Source organism: Micromys minutus, assembly GCF_963924665.1.
Source record: "Micromys minutus genome assembly, chromosome: 23".
NCBI classification, from domain to species: Eukaryota; Metazoa; Chordata; class Mammalia; order Rodentia; family Muridae; genus Micromys; species Micromys minutus.
In genome coordinates this window covers 28,840,387-28,860,042 of record NC_137958.1, presented here as the reverse complement: position 1 = coordinate 28,860,042, position 19,656 = coordinate 28,840,387, and the positions used below count along the sequence as shown (strand labels likewise).

The window sequence follows — 19,656 nt, the reverse complement described above, 5'->3', positions numbered from 1 at the left end:
AGTAATCACCTGGATGACAGATGAGTTGTCAGGATAAAATACTAACACACGTGAGCCGTGAGCTGCCTCTTAACTCCAGTCTTGCTTCCTTATAGAACTCCTGGACTGCGGCATGCAGCAGAAGCCGTCCCATGTGCTGGAAATGCAGTCAGAACTTCGCAACCTGAGAGACAGAGCCACCGAGCTGCAGGAACAGCTGAGTTCGGAAAAAATGGTGGTTGCAGAACTGAAAAGTGAACTTGCACAGGCAAAACTGGAATTGGGAACAACACTCAAGGCCCAGCATAAGCGCTTAAAGGAATTAGAAGCATTCAGGTGTGCTGAACTGCTTTAGCTCAAGGGTCAGCAGAGGAATTGTATTGTCATAACCACTGTGCAGACAGAACATGAGATTTAAACAGCAGAAGAATGGGTGGAGAAAGAAACCTCCTGATGTTTCCACATTTAAAATGTGATTGTCTTGGCTGGCCCTCTGCTATGACTACCCTGTGCTCTGACTTCTGTTCCAGTCAACAGTTACTAGATATTATTTTGGTATCTATCTTACCGCTAGCTTTAAGTGATGCTTAATCTTGGGCTTTAGTTGACTAGTATCTGCCAAGTGTTGAAATCAGGGATTGATAGGAAAAGGATTTATTACTATCGTGAATACTGAAGTATTTTGCTTGCCAGAGGCATGTGGCAAGTACACATTTTTATTTTGGACATTTATTTCATGTACATATTCACTAATTTCTATGTTCAGTAAAAGACAAAAAAATTAATTAGTATTATCTTTCTGGCAATAAAATTATACAATTAAAGACAGTAGTTCATCTGAAGTTGGCCAGTCCAGAAGCCTTGATTTGACATACCATAGCTAGTTTATAATGTACCTGTGTATTGGAGAATAAGGTCTTTTATATGACAACATTGGTCATCAAGATAATGTCACATTCATGTCTCTCCCATTCAGGTCAGAAATTAAAGAGAAGACTGATGAAATTCATTTCCTTAGTGATACATTAGCAAGGGAACAGAAGAAGTCCCTAGAGCTGCAGTGGGCTTTGGAGAAAGAAAAGGCGAAGTCAGGACACCATGAGGAATGGGAAAAAGAAGAACTCGAGGTATTGTCCCTACATATTCTGAGAATACTGTTGTAAGGTTTTCTCTACCTAGTTGTCAGCCTGCTCTTCTTTAAAATGTGTGCACTGCTGGCTCTGTGTTGAATACTGATAGAAAATTATCTAGGCCATGGTAGAAGGAATAATTCATGCTGAAAATCTGTTTCTTTCCCTAAATTTATTTCCTCCACAGCACCTGGGATTGCAAGGCCCCTTCCTCAGAAGCGGTTGCTTTGCAGTACACAGATCTTCTCCCTGCCTTTATTTTCTCTGGGCTGGCTTGTGAGACTGTCAGGCTTCCGCAGGCTTGCTGTTGGTCTTTGCTTACAGTCCACTGGGATAGACACTCCTCCTTCCCTGCTGTTTTGATTAATACCCTATGTTTGGGTACTTTTAAATCTGAGGTTTACTATGTCTGGATTTGACCAGTTCTCTCTAGTTTATTTCTGTCTTCCTTTGTCTTTCTACCCCCTCAAATCCACCCCCTCCCAACAACACACACTCAGCCTACAGCCACAGACATTTGTGGAGACAAAGACAAGTGCTAGGTTTCTCCAAGTAATCAGTCTTTTCTGAGCCTTGTCTTGTTTTCACGGTGTTCTGGATTAAGCTCAGGACATCTCGTATGCTAGGCAGGCACTACACCAACCAAATAAACCTCCAGCTCACTTTTCCCTACACTCTCACCTGAGATAGGTTCCCCAGAAGTTGCTTAGGCTTCTGATTTTCCTGTCTCAGCCTTCAGGGTAGTTGAAATTTCATGCTTTTGCCACCAAGCCCAACAGTTTTTTGTTTTGTTTTGTTTTAAGATTCATTTCTGTTTATTTTAGCATGTGAGTGTTTCGCCTGCTGTGTATCTGCACTGTGTGCATGCGTTAGTAGAGGAGTCAGGGTAATGGCACTGGATGCCCTAGAACTGGACTTACAGCCAATGGTGAACTGTCTGTCGGTGCTGGGAATTGAACCCAGGCTGTCTGGAAGAACAGCCAGTGTTCTTAACCAGTGAGACATCTCTCCAGCCAGCCTAGAAATGTTTAATGATTGTACACATAGAGCAAAGTTTGTGGACATCTGGCCATTTTGTATCAGTGTTCTCCTTTTGAACAACCTGAGACCGGATCTATCACGTCCTAACAGAAATCCCACTGCAGAAGCAAGAATTGTCTGACTTTTGCCGCTAAATCTGTCTATTGTTTATTCATTTCTTCAACCCCAGCTTTCTAAATAATAGATTTCATCACAGTGTTTCATACATGTGTCATTCCTTTTCTTCTTTCATATTAATTTATTTACTTTCTAACCTGATCACAGCTTCCCCTCCCTCTCCCATTCCTCCCTCTCACCTCACCTACCCCCTATCCTTCCTTTCTCCTCAAAAAAAGGGGAGGCCCCCACGGATAGCAACCATCCTTGGCATGTCAAGTTGCAATAAGACTAGGTCTCCTATTGAAGCTAGACAAGACAACCAGTTAAGGGAAAGGGATCCAAAGGCAGGCATCGTAGTCAGAGGCAACCCCTGTTCCTGCTGTTAGGAGTCCCACATGGAGACCCAGATGCACAACTGTTACTTATGTGCAGAGCCTAGGTCCTTCCCATGCATGCTCTCTGGTTGGCAGTTCAGTCTCTGTGGGCCCCTGTGAGTCCATCTTAGTTGGTTCTGTAGGTTTTCTTGTGGCCTTGACCCCTCTGGCTCCTTCAATCCTCCCTCCCCCTCTTCCACAGAGTTCCTCAAGCTCCACTTAATGTTTGGTGTGGGTCTCTGCATCAGTTTTCATCAGCTGCTGGGTGGACCCTCTCTGGTGACAGTCGTGCTAGGCTCCTGTCTGCTAGTAGAGCAGAGTATCATTAACAGTGTCGGGGTGCCCTCCCCCTCATGGCATGGGTCTCACCTGGGCCAGTCACTGGTTGGCTCTTCCCTAACTTTCTGTTCCATCTTTTAGCCCCTGCACATCTTGCTGATGGAACAAATTGTGGATGGAATATTTTGTGGTTGGGTTGGTGCCCCAGTCCTTCTATTGGATGTTTTGTCTGGTTAGAGGAGATGACTGTTTGAAGTTCCTTATTCCCCATTGCCAGGAGTCTTAGCCTGGGTCACCCTCATAGATTCCTGGGAGTTCCCATTATTCTAGGTGTCTAGCTTTTTCCATTGAGGACCCCTTTTCCCACTGATTGCAGTTCTCTCCCTCTGTCCCCCTCCTACTTGATTATGCCTCCCCACCCAGTGTTCCCTCCCTCCAAACACCCTGGATGTCTACTCTGTTTCCCCCCACCCCCAGTGATATTCAAGCATCCTCCCTTGAGTCCTCCTTCTTACTTAACCTCTTTGAGTCTGTGGATTGTAGCATGATTATCCTGTACTTTGTGGCTAATATCCACTTATAAGTGAGTACATACCATGTGTGTCCTTTTAAGACTAGGTTACCTCACTCAGGATCATATTTTCTAGTTCCATCCATTTCCTGCCAATTCCATGATGTCATTGTTTTTGAGAGCTAAGTAATATTCTATTGTGTAAATGAGCCACATTTTCTTTATCTATTCTTCAGTTGAGGGACATCTAGGTTGTTGCCAGAATCTTGCTGTTATGAGTAAAGCTGCTATAAACATAATTTAGCAAGTGTCCTTGTGGTATGGGAGAACATCTCTTGGGTATACACCCAGGAGTGGTATAGCTGGGTCTTGAGATCGATCTATTCCCAATTTCCTGAGGAACTCCCAGATTGATTTCCAGAGTGGTTGTAGAAGTTTGCACTCCCTTCAGCAGTAGAGGAGTGTTTCTCTTTCTCCCCATCCTCGCCAGCATCTGCGGTCACCTGAGTTTTTGTTCTTAGCCATTCTGACTGGTATGAGGTAGAATCTCAGAGTCCTTTTGATTTGCATTTTCCTGATGACTTAAGGATGTTGAACATTTCTTTAAGTGCTTCTTTTCCATTCCAGATTCCTCTGTTGAGAATTTTCTGTTTAGATTTGTTCCCATTTTTTCAACTGGATTATTGGGTTTGTTGATGTCTAGTTTCTTGAGTTCTTTATATATTTTATATATTAACCCTCTGTTGGATGTAGGGTTGGTGAAGATCTTTTCCTATTCTGTAGGCTGCCATTTTAGCCTATTAACAGAGTCCTTTGCCTTACAGAAACTTTTCAGTTTCGTGAGGTCCTATTTATCAATTATTGATCTTAGAGCCTGAGCCATTGGTGTTCTGTTCAGGAAGTTGTCTCCTGCACCAATGTGTTCAAGGTTATTCCACTTAGACTTGAGCTCTGTGCAGAGTGATAGATATAGATCTATTTGCATTCTTAAAGTCTTGGAGAGACCAGAACAGAAAAAAAGCAGTATACAGCAAGCTGATAGCCAACATCAAATTAAACGGAGAGAAACTTAAAGCAACAAGACAATTCTTTTTACTTTCTCCATATCTATTCATATCATAGTACTTGAAGTTTTAGTTAGAGCCATAAGACAACTAAAGGAAATCAAGGGGATATAAATTGGAAAGGAAAAAGTCAAAGTATCACTACATTTGCAGGCAATGAATTAGTATAGGGAAGTGACCCCCAAAATTCTACCAGGAAACTCCTACAGTGGATGTATATCTTGAGTAATGTGACTGGATAAAATAAAAAAAGAACTAAAAAAAAAAATCAGTAGCCATCCTATATACAAACAGGCTGAAAAAAATTTAAGAAAACAACACCTTTCACAATAGTCACAATAATAGAAAATATCTTGGTATAATTCTACCAAGCAAGCGAAAGACCTGTATGATAAGAACTTCAAGTCTCTGAAGAAAGAAATTGCAGGAGTTTCGAAGATGGAAAGATCCCCCGTGCACATGGATCGGTAGGGTTTACATAGTAAAAATGGCCGTCTTACCTAAAGCAATGTACAGATTCAATGTAATTTCCATCAAAATTCCAAAAATTCTGTACAGACCTTGAAAGAGCAATTCTCAACTTACTATGGAAAGACAACAGCCCAGCATAGCTAAGACAGTCCTATAACAAAAGCACTTCTGCGGGTGTCACTGTGACTGATTTCAAGCTCTACCAAAGAGCCACTGTAATAATAACCGCAAGGTGTTAGTATAAGAACAGGCAGGTTGATCCATGGAATCGAAGACCCGGTAAACCTATACACCTACAGACACCTGAGCTTTGACAAAGAAGCCAAAACTATGCAACGGACAAAGAAAGCGTCTTCAACACGTGTCGTCAGAGGACAAGCCTCGTGCTCTGCTCCATTCCTGTCCTCATTGCGTTCTCACGCCCCCAGCCACCTCCCGCTGCTCCTCTCCTCCCCTTTGTGTTTCAGTTCCATGTTCCTCCCATGACCTCTCTTCCCTCTCTAAAGATGGCTTCCTCCCCTGTGCCTTGGTTCCTCTTTGCTTGCCATGACACTATGGAACATTATTTTCTTGTGCCTTTGTGTATAAGTTCTTAATTTTTTAAAAAATATATTCCATGAATATATTGAGAAGGTAGCCTAAGAACACATGTACTTTGAAGGTTGTCATTTGGAGGAATGTGCTCTGCTTTATATGTAGCCAGAGAAGATCCTGTTTATATCCCTGATGCAAGCAAGCCATTCTAAATTACCATTCCATTACCACCGTCTACTGGATAACAGTTCTGTCTTTAATTACCAGATGCTTCCATGTTGCTGTTACCAAAGTCACTGTCATATACTTTTAAAGTATTTTTAATATTAATGTGTTCATCTTTAATTACACTTCCACTTTAAGGACCTGAAATTTTCACTTGAGGATCAGAAACGGAGAAATACACAATTAAACCTCCTTTTGGAACAACAGACGCAGCTGCTAAATGAATCTCAGCAGAAAATGGAGTCACAGAAAATGTTGCACGATGCCCAGCTATCCGAAGAACAAGGCCGCAGCTTAGGGCTTCAGGCTCTGCTAGAGTCAGAGCAGGTCAGGATTCAGGAGATGAAGAGTGCCCTGGACAAGGAGAGGGAGCTGTACGCTCAGCTGCAGAGCCGAGATGATGGCGGGCAGCCCCCGCCAGTCTTGCCTTCTGAGGACCTTCTTAAAGAGCTGCAGAAACAGCTGGAGGAGAAACACAGCCGCATAGTAGAACTCTTAAGTGAAACGGAAAAATATAAACTGGATTCCTTGCAGACAAGGCAGCAGATGGAAAAGGACAGGCAGGTCCATCAGAAGACACTGCAGACAGAACAGGAGGCAAACACCCAGGGCCAGAAGAGAATGCAGGAGCTGCAGTCCAAAGTGGAAGAGTTGCAGCGGCAGCTGCAGGAGAAGAGGCAGCAGGTGTATAAGCTCGACCTGGAGGGAAAGCGACTGCAGGGGATTATGCAGGAGTTCCAAAAGCAAGAGCTGGAAACGGAGGAAAAACGGGGAAGTAGAGGACTTGTGTATCAGAATCTTAATGAGGTAATTGTTTTGTTTCTTTTGCAGTATTTATAAGGTGGTATTAAATTTTGTTTCCTTTACAGTATTTCTGAGGCAGTATTTATGGCTCAGTGGGTTAGATCTGAGGGCCTGAGTTTGGTCTTACACCCATGTTGAGGAGACAGCCAGTTCCACACAGCTGTCCTCTGACATCCAAATGACCCCCACAGCATTGCCACACACATATTTATGCACATACGCAATGATACTTTTTTAAAGTTATAAGTAATTTTAATATTTTTGAACACCCTTAATATTTTAAGATATTATTAAATTTCAAGTACTGATATTGAGTTAATTATGTTCAAATCCTTTCAAAATGATGTCTATAGAACTTTTATCTCGAGTGTGGGTGGTCGTTTTGTTCCATAGAGAAAGAAAATGAAAGGCTGCTCATTTGGGAGTGTTTTCTTTCTTTGTCTGAAATTAGCAGCCAGCCACCTGGAACTTCACTGACGATCGGACTAGAAACTGGGTTCTTCAACAGAAGATGGGAGAGACCAAAGACACGAACTTCACTAAGTTGATTGAAATAAATGGAGAACTTGACCATAATCATGACTTAGAAATGGTCAGACAGACACTTCAGCATGTGGCTTCAAAACTTCAGCATGTCGCCCAGAAAGCCTGCAGCAGGTTAGACTTCCTCCTGGGGTACAAATGACACACTTGAGCTCAGGCAGGAGTGACAGAATGTTGGATCTTGGTTTTGTTTTGTTTGACTCAAGGTCTTACTGTGAAGCCCTGGGAGGCCAAGAGTTCACTCTGTAGACTAGGCTGGCCTCAAATCCTCAGAGAAATCTGCATGACTGTTTCCTACGAGTGAAAGCATTTAACACCACATGCCAAAGAAGAGATGCTTAAAGATCATGTGTGTCTACATTAGATGTTTTCTGTAGCAGATATTACCTGTCTGAGAACAACCTTGACCCAGAAAAGTGAAGTGTCAGAGCAGCCCCAGTGTGTGTGTGTGTGTGTGTGTGTGTGTGTGTGTGAGAGAGAGAGAGAGAGAGAGAGAGAGAAAGAGACAGAGAGACAGAGAGACAGAGAGACAAAGAGACAGAGACAGAGAGAGACAGAGCAGCCCCAGTGTGTGTGTGTGTGTGTGTTAGACAGAGCAGTCTCAGTGCCCCTTTGTGTGTGTGTGTGTGAGAGAGAGAGAGAGAGAGAGAGAGAGCAGCCCCAGTGCCCCTGTATGTGTATGTGTGTATGTGTGTGTAAGAGACAGAGCAGCCCCAGTGTATGTGTCAGTGAGACAGAGCAGCCCCAGTGCCCCAGTGTGTGTGTCAGTGAGACAGAGCAACCCCAGTGTGTGAGTGTGTATGTGTGTGACAGAGCAAACCCAGTGTGTGAGTGTGTGTGTGTGTGTGTGTGTGTGACAGAGCAACCCCAGTATGAGTGTCTGTGTGTGTGTGTGAGACAGAGCAACCCCAGTGTGTGAGTGTGTGTGTGTGTGTGTGTGTGACAGAGCAACCCCAGTGTGAGTGTCTGTGTGTGTGTGTGTAACAGAGCAACCCCAGTGTGTGTGTGTGTGTGTGAGACAGAGCAGCCCCAATGTGTGTGTGTGTGTGTTGTGTGTGTGTGTGTGTATGTGTGTGTGTGTGAGACAGAGTAGCCCCAAGCCTTAGTGTGTGTGTGAGAGAGACAGATCAGCTCCAAGCAAGTGCCATTGGGAGCTCCATTTTCAATGTTGTCTTTTCCTTAAAGGCTACAGTTTGAAACAGAGAGTGACGATGCGTTTATTTGGATTCAGGAGAATATTGATGGAATTATTTTGCAACTGCAGAAACTAACTTGCCAACCAGGTGATGAGGTATGACTTTTAAATGTTCCTTGTAGATAGAACAAAGATCAAATACATTATGAATTGTTTGAAAATTAGCAGACTGTTTTGTAAGAATTTTGGTTGTTTTTTTTTATTTGAAATACAGTTCTCCCCACCCCCCCCCAAGAGGTATTGAAAGTTAGGGGAGTGCACATTCATTATTGCTGCTATACAATTAGTCTCTAATACACAGTCAAGGCTTCTTGAGAGGGTAAGCTGGCTTCCCTGTCCTGCCTCCCATGAGTTTAAAGTCCTGTTGGAGTCTTTCTTCACAGGTGACTGCTCTCTGGAGTTTTTCAATCCCTCTTTGTGACTTTGTACATTTGATACTTTTTTGGCTTTTTTATCTTTTTGGCTGTTTGAGACAGGATTTTTCTGTGGCCCTTACTATCCTGGAACTGGCTGTGTAGACCAGGCTGCCTTCAAGGTCACAGAGTTTGGGGTGCCTCTGCCTCCTGGGTGTTGGACTTTACTTTCTTAAGTCCTGTTTTCCTTGCCTTCTGTCCTCACATAACCTGCTGTCAGTCAGGCCTGTCCATCCTTCCTCTCCTAACTACAACTGTGAAACCTCGTGTTTCCCACGGCAAGGCTCTCCTGCTCCCAGGTGCTGCTGGAGACCCTGGGGATTCTGGGAAGAGACCAGAGTCTTGTCCCTGTGCAGTTGCTTCTGCTGCAACTGTTCTGCTGTAACCCTGCAACCTGTGCGGGTGCGTGTCCAGTGACACACTAGACATTTTCAGGGAGACGTCTCCAGTGGTGACCCCTTAGGAGCCTCATACACACGTGTTCAATCTGAACATCATCTTCTCTTCCCCCTCCTCCCTCATTCCTCTTTCTGGTTGGGCTATCACTCAGCTTGGAAAGCTGGGAGTCACCACAGACCTTGTTCCTTCCCGCTTCCCAGTGTGTATGAGCAGACACACCATGTTCATGTGCCATTTACTGTCTGCCCCTGCCCAAGTACTTTCTGTGTAAACCGTGTTACAACTTTCTAACCAGAGTGCCGGGTACCTTGGTCATGCCTCGTTCCCTGTGCACTGCTGCCAAAGGAAGTTTGTGAATGTCATCTTGTTTGTGGTGGCACCTCCTGAGGTCTCCTTGGCTCTCACTTGCCATGCTTAGGTCTGACGTCATAACATGCAGTGACATTTAGTCTGACCCGGTGCTGCCAGTTTTTCAAAGCAGCTCACTCCTGCCTGAGCCTCTGTCCTGCTGTGTGCACTTGCCCTGCTTCAGGTGCCCTCCCCAGATGTTTGCCTACTTGTCACCTTCTCACTATTGCCAGTTCATGGGCTCTTGTGTCAGCCCCTGTTAGCATTTATGGGAGTTACTCATGTCCATGTGTCTCTGTCTAATAACCTTGTGTCATTGTTTTCCAGCACAGCTTAGGACCTCCCAGTTCTTCTTGTGGCTCCTTAACCGAAAGCCTGATGAGACAAAATACTGAGCTAACAAGACTTATCAACCAACTGACAGAAGAAAAGAACACCTTAAGGAGCATCATCGGAAAGCTGGAGGAGCTGAACAGGTGTTACTGGCACACGGGATCCGGCAGAGACTGTGTACGTCTGCTTTTAGATTAATTCAAACTTAGGGGCTTCTCTCTAGTTTTGCTTTTAACCATAGTCTAAAACCATCATGTATGAATCTTATTAGGATATGTAGAAAATAGTATATGTAGTGACAATAATAATAAAAATACTGGTGATTGGGGGAGGCATCTCTACCACACCCTGGGTTCTTATAAATACAGAATGGTTCATCTGCATCCAGCCTTCTACACAAGAAAACCAAGTCAAATCAATCTAAGATGGAAGCATGTATGTGTTGCCTGAATGCAGATACACGGAAAGAGATGCTCAGAAGATACTGGGTGTTGTTCTCCTTAGTTACTAGTTACTAGATTTATGACCAAGTGAAAGGTGATGCTCTGTGGTATATTGCTCGGTGGTATATGCCTTCAATCCCCGCACTAAGGCACAAAGGCAGACAGATCTCTGAATTCAAAGCTAATCTGGTCTACATTACTAAATTTCTAACTAGCAAGGGTTAGTGTTCCTTTACCAGTGAGATCCTGTCTAAAGGCTGTAAATTATATATTTCAAACTAATAAGGTAGTCTCTGAATTTGAATTTGTTTTAAAGCTACAAAGAAAAGAGCGGATCTCTGCGCTTACCTTTGTATTTAAAGGTAGAAAAGACTGGCAAAACAGCTGAATAGCCGAGCAAATAGTTTATTCATGTGGCTACCCTGAGAGTTACTCTCTCACATCCACCCAGTCTCAATGGTGTGTAAGATTGAACACTTAGATCCAGACAGTGTGATTGTAACTGTGAGCTTCCCTGTGAGGTTGGAAGGTCAAGGCTAGGTAATCCATTGTGACTTAATTTGGTCATCTTTTTGAAAATTATCTGATAGGCCATGTTTCTACAGTGTTCCAGATTTTCATTTATTGATCCAGCTGATATTGAAGCCATAATTGCTTCAGAAAAGGAAGTCTGGAACAGAGAAAAGTTGTCTCTTCAGAAAGCTTTGAAAAGAGCAGAAGCAAAAGTGTATAAACTAAAAGCTGAACTACGCAATGATGCAATGCTTCGGAACCTGAGCCCTGACTCTGAGCATGCCATCCTGCAGGTAGGCAGCGCCTCACACCCCTCTTGCTGACCATAACTGAACAGACCACAGATTGTAGGTGCTTGAACAGACTGTGTCCCTGGGCATCTTTTTCAGTCTTCCAATTTCAGTATCTCTGCCTACGGAGAGGCCTTCCCAGAACTGGAACACATTCAGCTCTAATTTTCTTGCTGTCAGCAGTGTTTCTGTACATCCCGGAGTCTCATATCGTAATAGACAACCAGAATCTTCTCTTTCAGCTCCTAAGCAAAGTTCCATGACTGTCCACAGAAGGGCATCGCACCCTGTGCGAGGCCTCCTCAAGGCTGAGGGTGATTGCCGTGGTAACGTTGCCTCAATCAGTTAACATAAGTCCACAGTGGAGGAAGACAAGGCCCTGGAGGATTCATCCCAACAATGGGGTGGACACAGAGGAGCAGACAGACAGACAACCATGGGGTGGACACAGAGGGACAGACAGACAACCATGGAGAGGACACGGGGAGAGACAGCTATAGAGTGGACACAGATGGACAGACAGACAACTATGGAGTGGACACAGGGACAGACAGATAACTAAGGGTTGGACACAGAGGGACACAGAAAAACTTATTTGACAAGTTAAGTGGATGAGTAAGTGACTAATTTTTAAAAGTTAGTATTTTTAAAACATACATAAAAATATTTGCAATAAATGTGATTAAAGGGGCTAACCCCCAAACAAGTACAAACAACTCTGACTTTTAAGTTACACTTCAAAGGCCGCTTCTCTCCCTGTCATCTTGGCTGGTACAGAAGACACCAGTCTGGCATGTGGCATAAGACTTCTCTTTTCCTCTAGGTAGTCTTTCTCTGTAGAGCAACTCAAACAACTCACTGGTGTCTTTGTTCTTTTCTTCATTAAATACAGAAAATTTATAATAAATACTTGCGAGCATCAAGCTTCCGGAAGGCCCTCATATATCAGAAAAAATACCTGCTGCTACTCCTGGGGGGATTTCAGGAGTGTGAAGACGTCACCTTGGGGGTTCTTGCCCGAATGGGGGGACACCTAGCCTTGAAAGATCCCAAGACAATCCCCAACCACCCAAAGGGATTCACCAGGTTCCGCTCCGCTGTCCGAGTGTCTATTGCAATCTCAAGGTAAAGTCTTGAAGAAAATCCCTTTTGGTCATAAGCCTGCTAAGACGATACGTGGGAAGGACACACTTTAGAACCGGACACTACTCATTTCTCTCTACTGTTCACTCTGGCAGCAGAATCTGTTCTGTGTAAACCAGGTCCCAGTCCACAGTGTCCTTCAAAAAAAAAAATCCACATAAACTTAGCTTGCACTCATAGGTTATACTAGGGAAAGGATGTTTTTGAGGAAATTACTGCTGAGACTGGCGTATGTGTTTATGTTATATATGTTTGGCATTCCTTCACTGTTGAAGTAAGCCACCCCATGGTGCCCAGCTGCGGGAGCCCTGGTCTAAGTCGGCTCGGTCAGGGATCAGACTCTACAGTGTCCCGTCTCCTTCCCCAGGGTCCAGGCTGGACACTTGGCTTTGGTGCTGCTGGTGGCTGTAGACTGACAACCTGACGGTGGCCCACTCCTGGCCAGCTTGGGCTGTGCTTTTCAGTCCTCTTTGTCCCAAAGAAAATTTGTTTTTTTACAAAGTCTTGCCAGTTGGGTAACATCTGGCACTCCCTTAGAGCTGGGCTGTTTCTCCTCCTCCTTCCCGTTTTCTGTTTTTACTTTTACTTTGTGTGTACTGGTGCCATGCCTGTGTGTATATCTGTGTACCACATTTGTGCCTGGAGCCTGCAGAGACCAGAAGAGGATGTCAGATCCCCTGGTCCAGAGTTACAGGTCATTGTGAGCTACTGAGTGCACGCTGAGGCTCAAACGAGGCTCGTCTGGAAGAACAGCCACTGCTTCTTACCTTTGCACGCTCTCTCTGGCCCCTTCTTGGTAATATCTGGATGGCTTCCAGTTAAAACCCTGTGCCAAATTTTCCAAAGAAAACTAAATAAAAAACTACGGTGAAGAAATTCAGTTCACAGATGAGGCAGGAAGAGGTGAAAGCCGAGGGTTACAGCCTACATGCCATGGCAGCCAACAGGAGATTAGCCTCCATCTGTCAGGGCACCTCTACGTTGGAGCTAGGGTTTATTTTACTGCTAGCCTCTCACCTGTCTTCCTCTTCCAGTCCTCACGTTACCTTCACTAGCCCCACAGCTCCTTCATCACCTTGTACAGGGTAAAGCAGGGTAAGCCAGGTGTGTACACTAATAGACAATGCCTGCCTAATGTCATCTTCCTTTCTATTGGGAGAGACCAGAATGCGCAGACCTCACAGACACTGAGTGCTCTTCAGAGGTGACAGGAGTCAGCCTGTAATGCCGAGAAATCCAGAAGGCTCCCAGAAGGAGAAAAACGACTGTCAAGCTCTCATTTCTTATTTTAGGGCATGGTTTGGGATGGGGTCTCACTGTGTCATTTTGGCTATCCTAGAACTATGTAGACCAGGCTGGCCTTAAACTCAAGATCTGCCTGCCTCTGCCTCCCAAGTGCTGAAAGTAAAAGGGTACCTACCGCACAATGCCTGGCTCATCCCTCTCTTTGCCCCCTCCTTAAACTAGGCGTTAATTGGAATTAAGAAATTACAACTGGTACTCCAAAAAGTTCCATAGCCCAGGGCAAAATTGGCATCAGCAAGGAATCCAGCTAGCAGGTGACACACCTTCACTCCTTTTGAACCTACCACTGCTTTTGTTCCTGATCGCAGGGTCTAACACGGCCCCAGTTTCCATGACCTCCTGTTACGTTTTTCTCTTATCATCATGACCTCCTGTTAAAATTTTTCTCTTATCATCTATCTGCCTGACCTCCTTTCTCTCCTCCTTTTCCCATTACCTTCATTCTCTCTTTGCTCACTTTTTTTCTGTCCATTTTGGCCCTTCATCCCCTTCTGTGCTACTTATTAGAGAGGTTAGCACTGGCCTTCTGGGAAGTGAAGGGAGGCCATGCCCTGCACTGTAGTTGGAGAACTGACCTTAATCCAGTGGTGTATGTGATTAGCTGAGGTGGTCATGTAACTGCTGAGAGGTTTGCGTTCATCAGTAAATGGCATGTACATGTTTATATTTATGACTTTGAGATTTTATGTTTGGCTCTTTTAGAATGAAATTTTTGGTGCGGCGGTGGCAGCAAGTGACAAGTACTAGCTCCATCAGTATTAACAGGGATGGCTTTGGCCTGAGTCCAGGTAAGGTTAAAAAAGGCACAGTTTCTATGTATGACTCTGAAATTGCTACATGCATAATAGCTGTCAAACAACTGATTCTAATGTTGTTGTTGTCCAAAGATATGAGCACAAAAGCATGTCACTTTTTGCACTTAATTCTTTGGGTTTTTAATCTTATATAGCTACTTTGTAGGTTCTTTCTGTCTCCTAGGGGTATCTTCTCTGTCTCAGCCGTCACCAACTGTCTTCTGAGTCTGCTAGCCCAACTCACTTTCAATTGTCCCTTAGTTTCACTCTTCAAAATCTCCTCCCTCTCCTCTCCTCTCCTCTCCTCCCCTCCCCTCCCCTCCCCTCCCCTCCCCTCCCCTCCCCTCCCCTCCCCTCCTCTCCTCTCCTCTCTTTCCCTCCCCTCCCCATGCTTCTCCTCTCCTTTCCTCTCCCTTCCTCTTCCCTCCTCTTCTCTTGTTCTACACAATCTTCTTTCTTCCTGTCTTCTCTGACCTACTACTCTTCTGTCTCCTGTACTCTACTTCTGCTACTCCTCCTCTTTCCAACTCTTTTCTCCCTCTCTCCCTCCTTCCCTCCCTCCCTCCCTCTCTCCCTCCCTTCTCTCTCTCTCTCTCTCTCTCTCTCTCTCTCTCTCTCTCTCTCTCTCTCTCTCTCTCTCATTTTCTGACTTCCATTCTGATGTTAACACATCCTTATAGTATATAGGTTTATTTAATTCCAGCTTTTTTCTATAACCAAGTGTTAACCATTGTTGTTCCTTTCACATAAATGTTCAGAAAATGTAAAGTTAACAGAGCACTATTTAGTCTGTCCCTGTGGGTCTTTTTTGTTTGTTTGTTTGTTTTGTTTTATAAGGACTTCTTTTAAGGTGTGATTAGATCTTTAAACAATTGCATGTCCTGTAGGATTCTGTATTATGCCTATAATGTGCTTCATATTACAGCATACAAAGAATTGCTTCATCTTGGAGACATATACAATGGTACTGTCAGTCCTAATTTGTACAGGTATTCCCATAATAGCCATTACCGCCGGTAAATGTATAACTACAGAATTGACCTTTTCAGAAACCAAAGCAGTTGCCCATTGAAATCCTGACTATGTATCAATAGTATGGCATACAAACTTTAGTTTTCTGAATTCTGCAATGTGAAATACATCCATCTGCCAGACTTCATTTCTTTTGGTACCCTTAGGGTTACTTCCAGTGGGTACTGGATTTGGTTACACAGAGAACAAGTAGGACACTTTCTTATCATTTCTTTGGCTTCTTGCCAGGTGATAGAAAATTTCATTAAACCTTTGCTATTAACTTATTTTTTCATGAAATATTGATGCTTTTAACACATTTTCTATTAATAATTGGTCAATTTTTCTGCATTCCTTATGCTAATGGGCCTACAAGACTGTATGAGACTTAATATGGGTGATGTATAGTTTATTTCAGATTGCCTGGTGCAGCTGTATAAATAATAATGTTAATTCTTAATTATCAAAAATAAATTTAGCAGTTTCTATATGCACAACAACTCTTTCTGCATATTAAGAGTCAATAATTATATTAAGATGTTCAGGAACATCTAATAGAACCATACGAGTTGCATAGATCTCTTAATTTTTGAACTGAAGTATATGGGCTTTGAATTACTTTGCTTATTTTTTTTCTGACTTAAAATAAGCCATTTCCAATGTATTTGCATCAGTATAAAATGTAGGTGCTCCAGAAATTGGCATTCCTTTTACAGTACATGGGAGAATCCAATTGGTTCTTTTTACAAACTGAAGACATGTGCTTTTAGAATATTTGCTGTTAAATTCTCCCAAATAGTTGCTATAAGCTTTTTACCAACCTTTATTAATTACCCGTGATGACATAATCCAAGCATGAGTGTAAGGCACTATGTGGGTCTATTTCTGACAATTGACAGTCTTACTCTTCCATTTATAGTTAAATCAAAAACCTTTTCTATATGTCTTCATGTTTTTGTTTGTGTGCTAGGAAGATCTGTTATAAAATACCATCTTCCTTTTGTATAATGAGCCCAGCAGGAGAGTGACTTCAAGGCAAATAATACAGACATAGTCAGTCCAGTTTGGGATCCACGTGATCCACATATGCACCCTGCAGTCTTTTCTACTGAAGTTAACTGTTTCTTTTGTTAGCTGACTTGGACTGAAATCTCCTTGTAATGTTTGAAACAAAGTACTTAAATCATGAGTAGTTAATCCAATGATGGGCCATATCCAGTTAATACCTCCCATTAATTTTTGAAAATCATTAAAAGTTCGCAACTGGTCTTTTCTGATCTGTACTTTTTGTGGTTGAATATTTTGTTGATTTATTTTATAACCTAAAATAGTGGATAGAGTCTCCTCTCTACATTTTACCAGAAGCAATCTGTTAACCCCAACAAGGCAAAATTTTTGTTTGTTTTACCAAACATTTGGAAGTGCCTGCTTCCAAGTCATCCAACAAAATATTGTCCATGTAATGGACTGAGGAAATTGCCTATGAATTATTTCTAGTAGTTGTTGTACAAAATGTTGATATAAAATTGGACTATTTAACATTCATTGTAGGAGAACTTTCCACTGATACCTTTCTATGGGTTGAGTATGTTTTTATGTAGGCACTGTGAAGGCAAATTTTACTTCTTCTGCTCTTGCAAGGGGATAGTAAAAAAGCAGTCTTTAAAGTCAATTGCTATCATAGGCCATGCCTTAGGTAGAAAGGCAAAGGAATTCCAGGCTGTAACTGACCCATTGGTTAGATTACTCTATTCACAGCTCTCAAATTGATTAAGATTCTCCATTTCCCCCAGTTTCTTTTTATTTTATTTTATTTTCTCTGATAAATACATACGGATTCCATGGGCCAGTAGACTCTTGTTGAGCCTTCAGCTGCTCCAGTACCAAGTACTCAAGTGCCCGTAAGTTTTCTTTAGTTAAAGGCCATTGTTCCATCCATATTGGCTTCTTAGTCAGCCATTTTAAGTGTCGAGCCATTAATATAATTTCATCAGTGTTCTTCATCCCTTAAATTTGGAAACTTAGTCTCTGTTGTGTCCTGTTTTTGGACAACCTGCCGTCTGATGTTGTTCTGGGTGACACTTTTAAATACTTTCTGATGAAGCACTTTCCATTTCACTCTTTATTTTAGAGATTGTCTCTGATATCGAGGAACTATTTTTCTGAGTTCTCTACTGCTGTAATAAATCTCCACCCCAGAAATTTATGGCTGTCAACCACATAAGGCCTTAACTTTCTTTTTTCACCTTCTGTCCCTATACATTTAAGCTATTGTACTCTTTTAAACCTTTGCAATCCCTAGAAACTGTGTATAAAGCTTTTGAAGAATTCTAGGTTTTTTTTTTTTTTTTTTGTGAAACAATGAAGTTTAAGGGGGAGGTCCAAAGTTGGAGGGCACAGAATTAGAGGACACATACTGAGGTGCTAGTACTGTACCATGTTCAGGTGCCCTGACAGCGGGGCAGCAAAGAAAATGTGCTTGGTAACCTGAGAGAATTTTTGGATAGCCCGTTACACTGAGATGGAATTTTCACCTAATGAGTTGTGTTAGCACAAAAAGTTAGCAAATCTTGGTTTCACAATCTTTTGGTGTTTTCAGTAAAGGTAGACTAGTGAAGGTAAGATTTGGTTGCTAAGTGTAGTGTTTTTATCCACATCATTTTTCCTCCAAAGCACATACACTCAGAAGCACTTCCTCCTTTGGTCTGGTAGCAACTGGGTATTTTACAAGGGAAATATTCCAGTGAGTTCCTTTTCTTTGAAGCATAGTTCCTGATACCAAAAATTAGTCCTGTTCAGAGGCAAACAGAAAAGCACTGAAAGGCTCTTTGGTTTGTAATATTCTCTTTTAGCAAGAACTGAAACTGGCAATAAATAATGCATCATATTATATACTATTCTTTTAAACCCTTACTGATTTATAGGTGTCTTTGGAGGCTCGGTACTTTTGTCATTATGATGATATATTTGGATTTATTTAGGCATTGAAAAGACTGATCCATTCTATCATTCTCCTGGTGGGTTGGAGCTGTACGGAGAACCAAGACACACAACATACCGCTCAAGATTCGATCTGGATTATCCTAGGTCTCCCTTACCATTGCAGAATAGGTAAGAATTTATCAAACCTGGGTAGAGTAGCATTTCAGAGAGCAGCAGGCAGTTAGGCTTATGACATTTTTGCATTATGAGAGCTAAACATCCTTAGTTATATGTAGTTTATCTTAAAGCTTAGAAACAGAGCTACTTTTTAATTTGTAAATGATTTCTAAAGGCATAGGAAACACAATTTATAAACTGTTTATAAGTAAGTGCTGTAATTAGATAGACATTGTTAAAGTATTGATCACCATCCATTATTAAAAAAATGAACAATACTGTAGACCTGTGAAAAGTTGCTTAATGCAAATCTTGCATATTCTGAGCCCCTCTGCAGGGCTTGTGCTAGTCCTTCTCATAATGGCGTCTTTGAGTGTATTAAAGAGTTACTTCCTTGTTATCCTATATTTAGAAGTTTGGAACCATAGCTCAGGCAGTGTATAGAGCAGAGGGAGGCAGGCTGTCAGTTTTGCTGTGTTGTTTCTGGCAAATTGGATTCCTGAACATAATTTAATCCGTAGGTACCCGGGTACTCCAGGAGACTTAAATTCTACTTCAATGGCTTCTTCTCAACTTCACCAGTACAATCCTGATAAATCACTGACAGATTACGTCACTCGGCTAGAGGCACTAAAAAGGCGACTTGGAGCTATACAGTCAGGTGCTGGATCCTAACCACTTCTCCGTAGCAGCAGTACTAGATCTACTGGTGTCTCTAACTCCTTAACATGCTTCTGAAGGTTAATCAAATCCTGGAGCTCAGTGCAGAAGTCCACAGGTTCTCCCAGCTTAAACTCTGACCAGCAGAGAACTGAGTTATCACTCCTGTGTTCCAACAGCACCCCTGACAGGATTAGACAAAATGCTGATGGGTACCATCTGCAATGTACTCTGAGTCTAAAGCTGCCCCAAGTAGCGTATGGTAGAAAGCAGAGCACGTCCTGCCCTATGCAGGTAATGCAACCATTGTCTCCACTCTCATGGTACCCCAACAAGCATCATCATATCTCCCCTTAACATATGAACCATGTTACATAAAGGTGAACTTCTAAGGGGTGGAGAGATGACTCAGCAGTTAAAGGCGCCTGCCTCCAGGCTTGAGCACCGAGTTCAATCCCCACAACCAAGGTAGGAGAAAACCAACTCCCCCCAAGTTCCCCTCTGACCTGCACTGTGGGAGATCACCTACACATAGACAGGTGAAGATGCAATTTTAAAGAGATTTATAGATAGACTTTGTAAGAATTATCATTTATTCTCAGAACTACACACTAAGTGTCATACTTTGTGTCACTAAGTATCTTGTTTATGTAGAG

At 42.7% G+C, this 19,656-nt stretch overlaps 1 protein-coding gene across 7 annotated transcripts in view; it reads left to right on the top strand.

The window, feature by feature from the left end:
* Nucleotides 1-19,656, top strand: part of AKAP9 (A-kinase anchoring protein 9) — a 137,072-nt gene that overhangs the window by 115,934 nt on the left and 1,482 nt on the right. For 3 of the 7 annotated variants that reach the window (XM_080936102.1, XM_080936100.1, XM_080936096.1), the window contains 11 exons: nt 96-315; nt 956-1,106; nt 5,846-6,514; nt 6,963-7,168; nt 8,240-8,345; nt 9,737-9,919; nt 10,776-10,991; nt 11,881-12,113; nt 14,139-14,224; nt 18,223-18,352; nt 18,862-19,001. In XM_080936102.1, coding sequence (XP_080792228.1) covers nt 96-315; nt 956-1,106; nt 5,846-6,514; nt 6,963-7,168; nt 8,240-8,345; nt 9,737-9,919; nt 10,776-10,991; nt 11,881-12,113; nt 14,139-14,224; nt 18,223-18,352; nt 18,862-19,001 — 2,340 coding nt within the window. The remainder of the gene's footprint in view (nt 1-95; nt 316-955; nt 1,107-5,845; nt 6,515-6,962; nt 7,169-8,239; nt 8,346-9,736; nt 9,920-10,775; nt 10,992-11,880; nt 12,114-14,138; nt 14,225-18,222; nt 18,353-18,861; nt 19,002-19,656) is intronic. The other 4 variants (XM_080936101.1, XM_080936099.1, XM_080936097.1 and 1 more) reach the window with 3 other exon arrangements.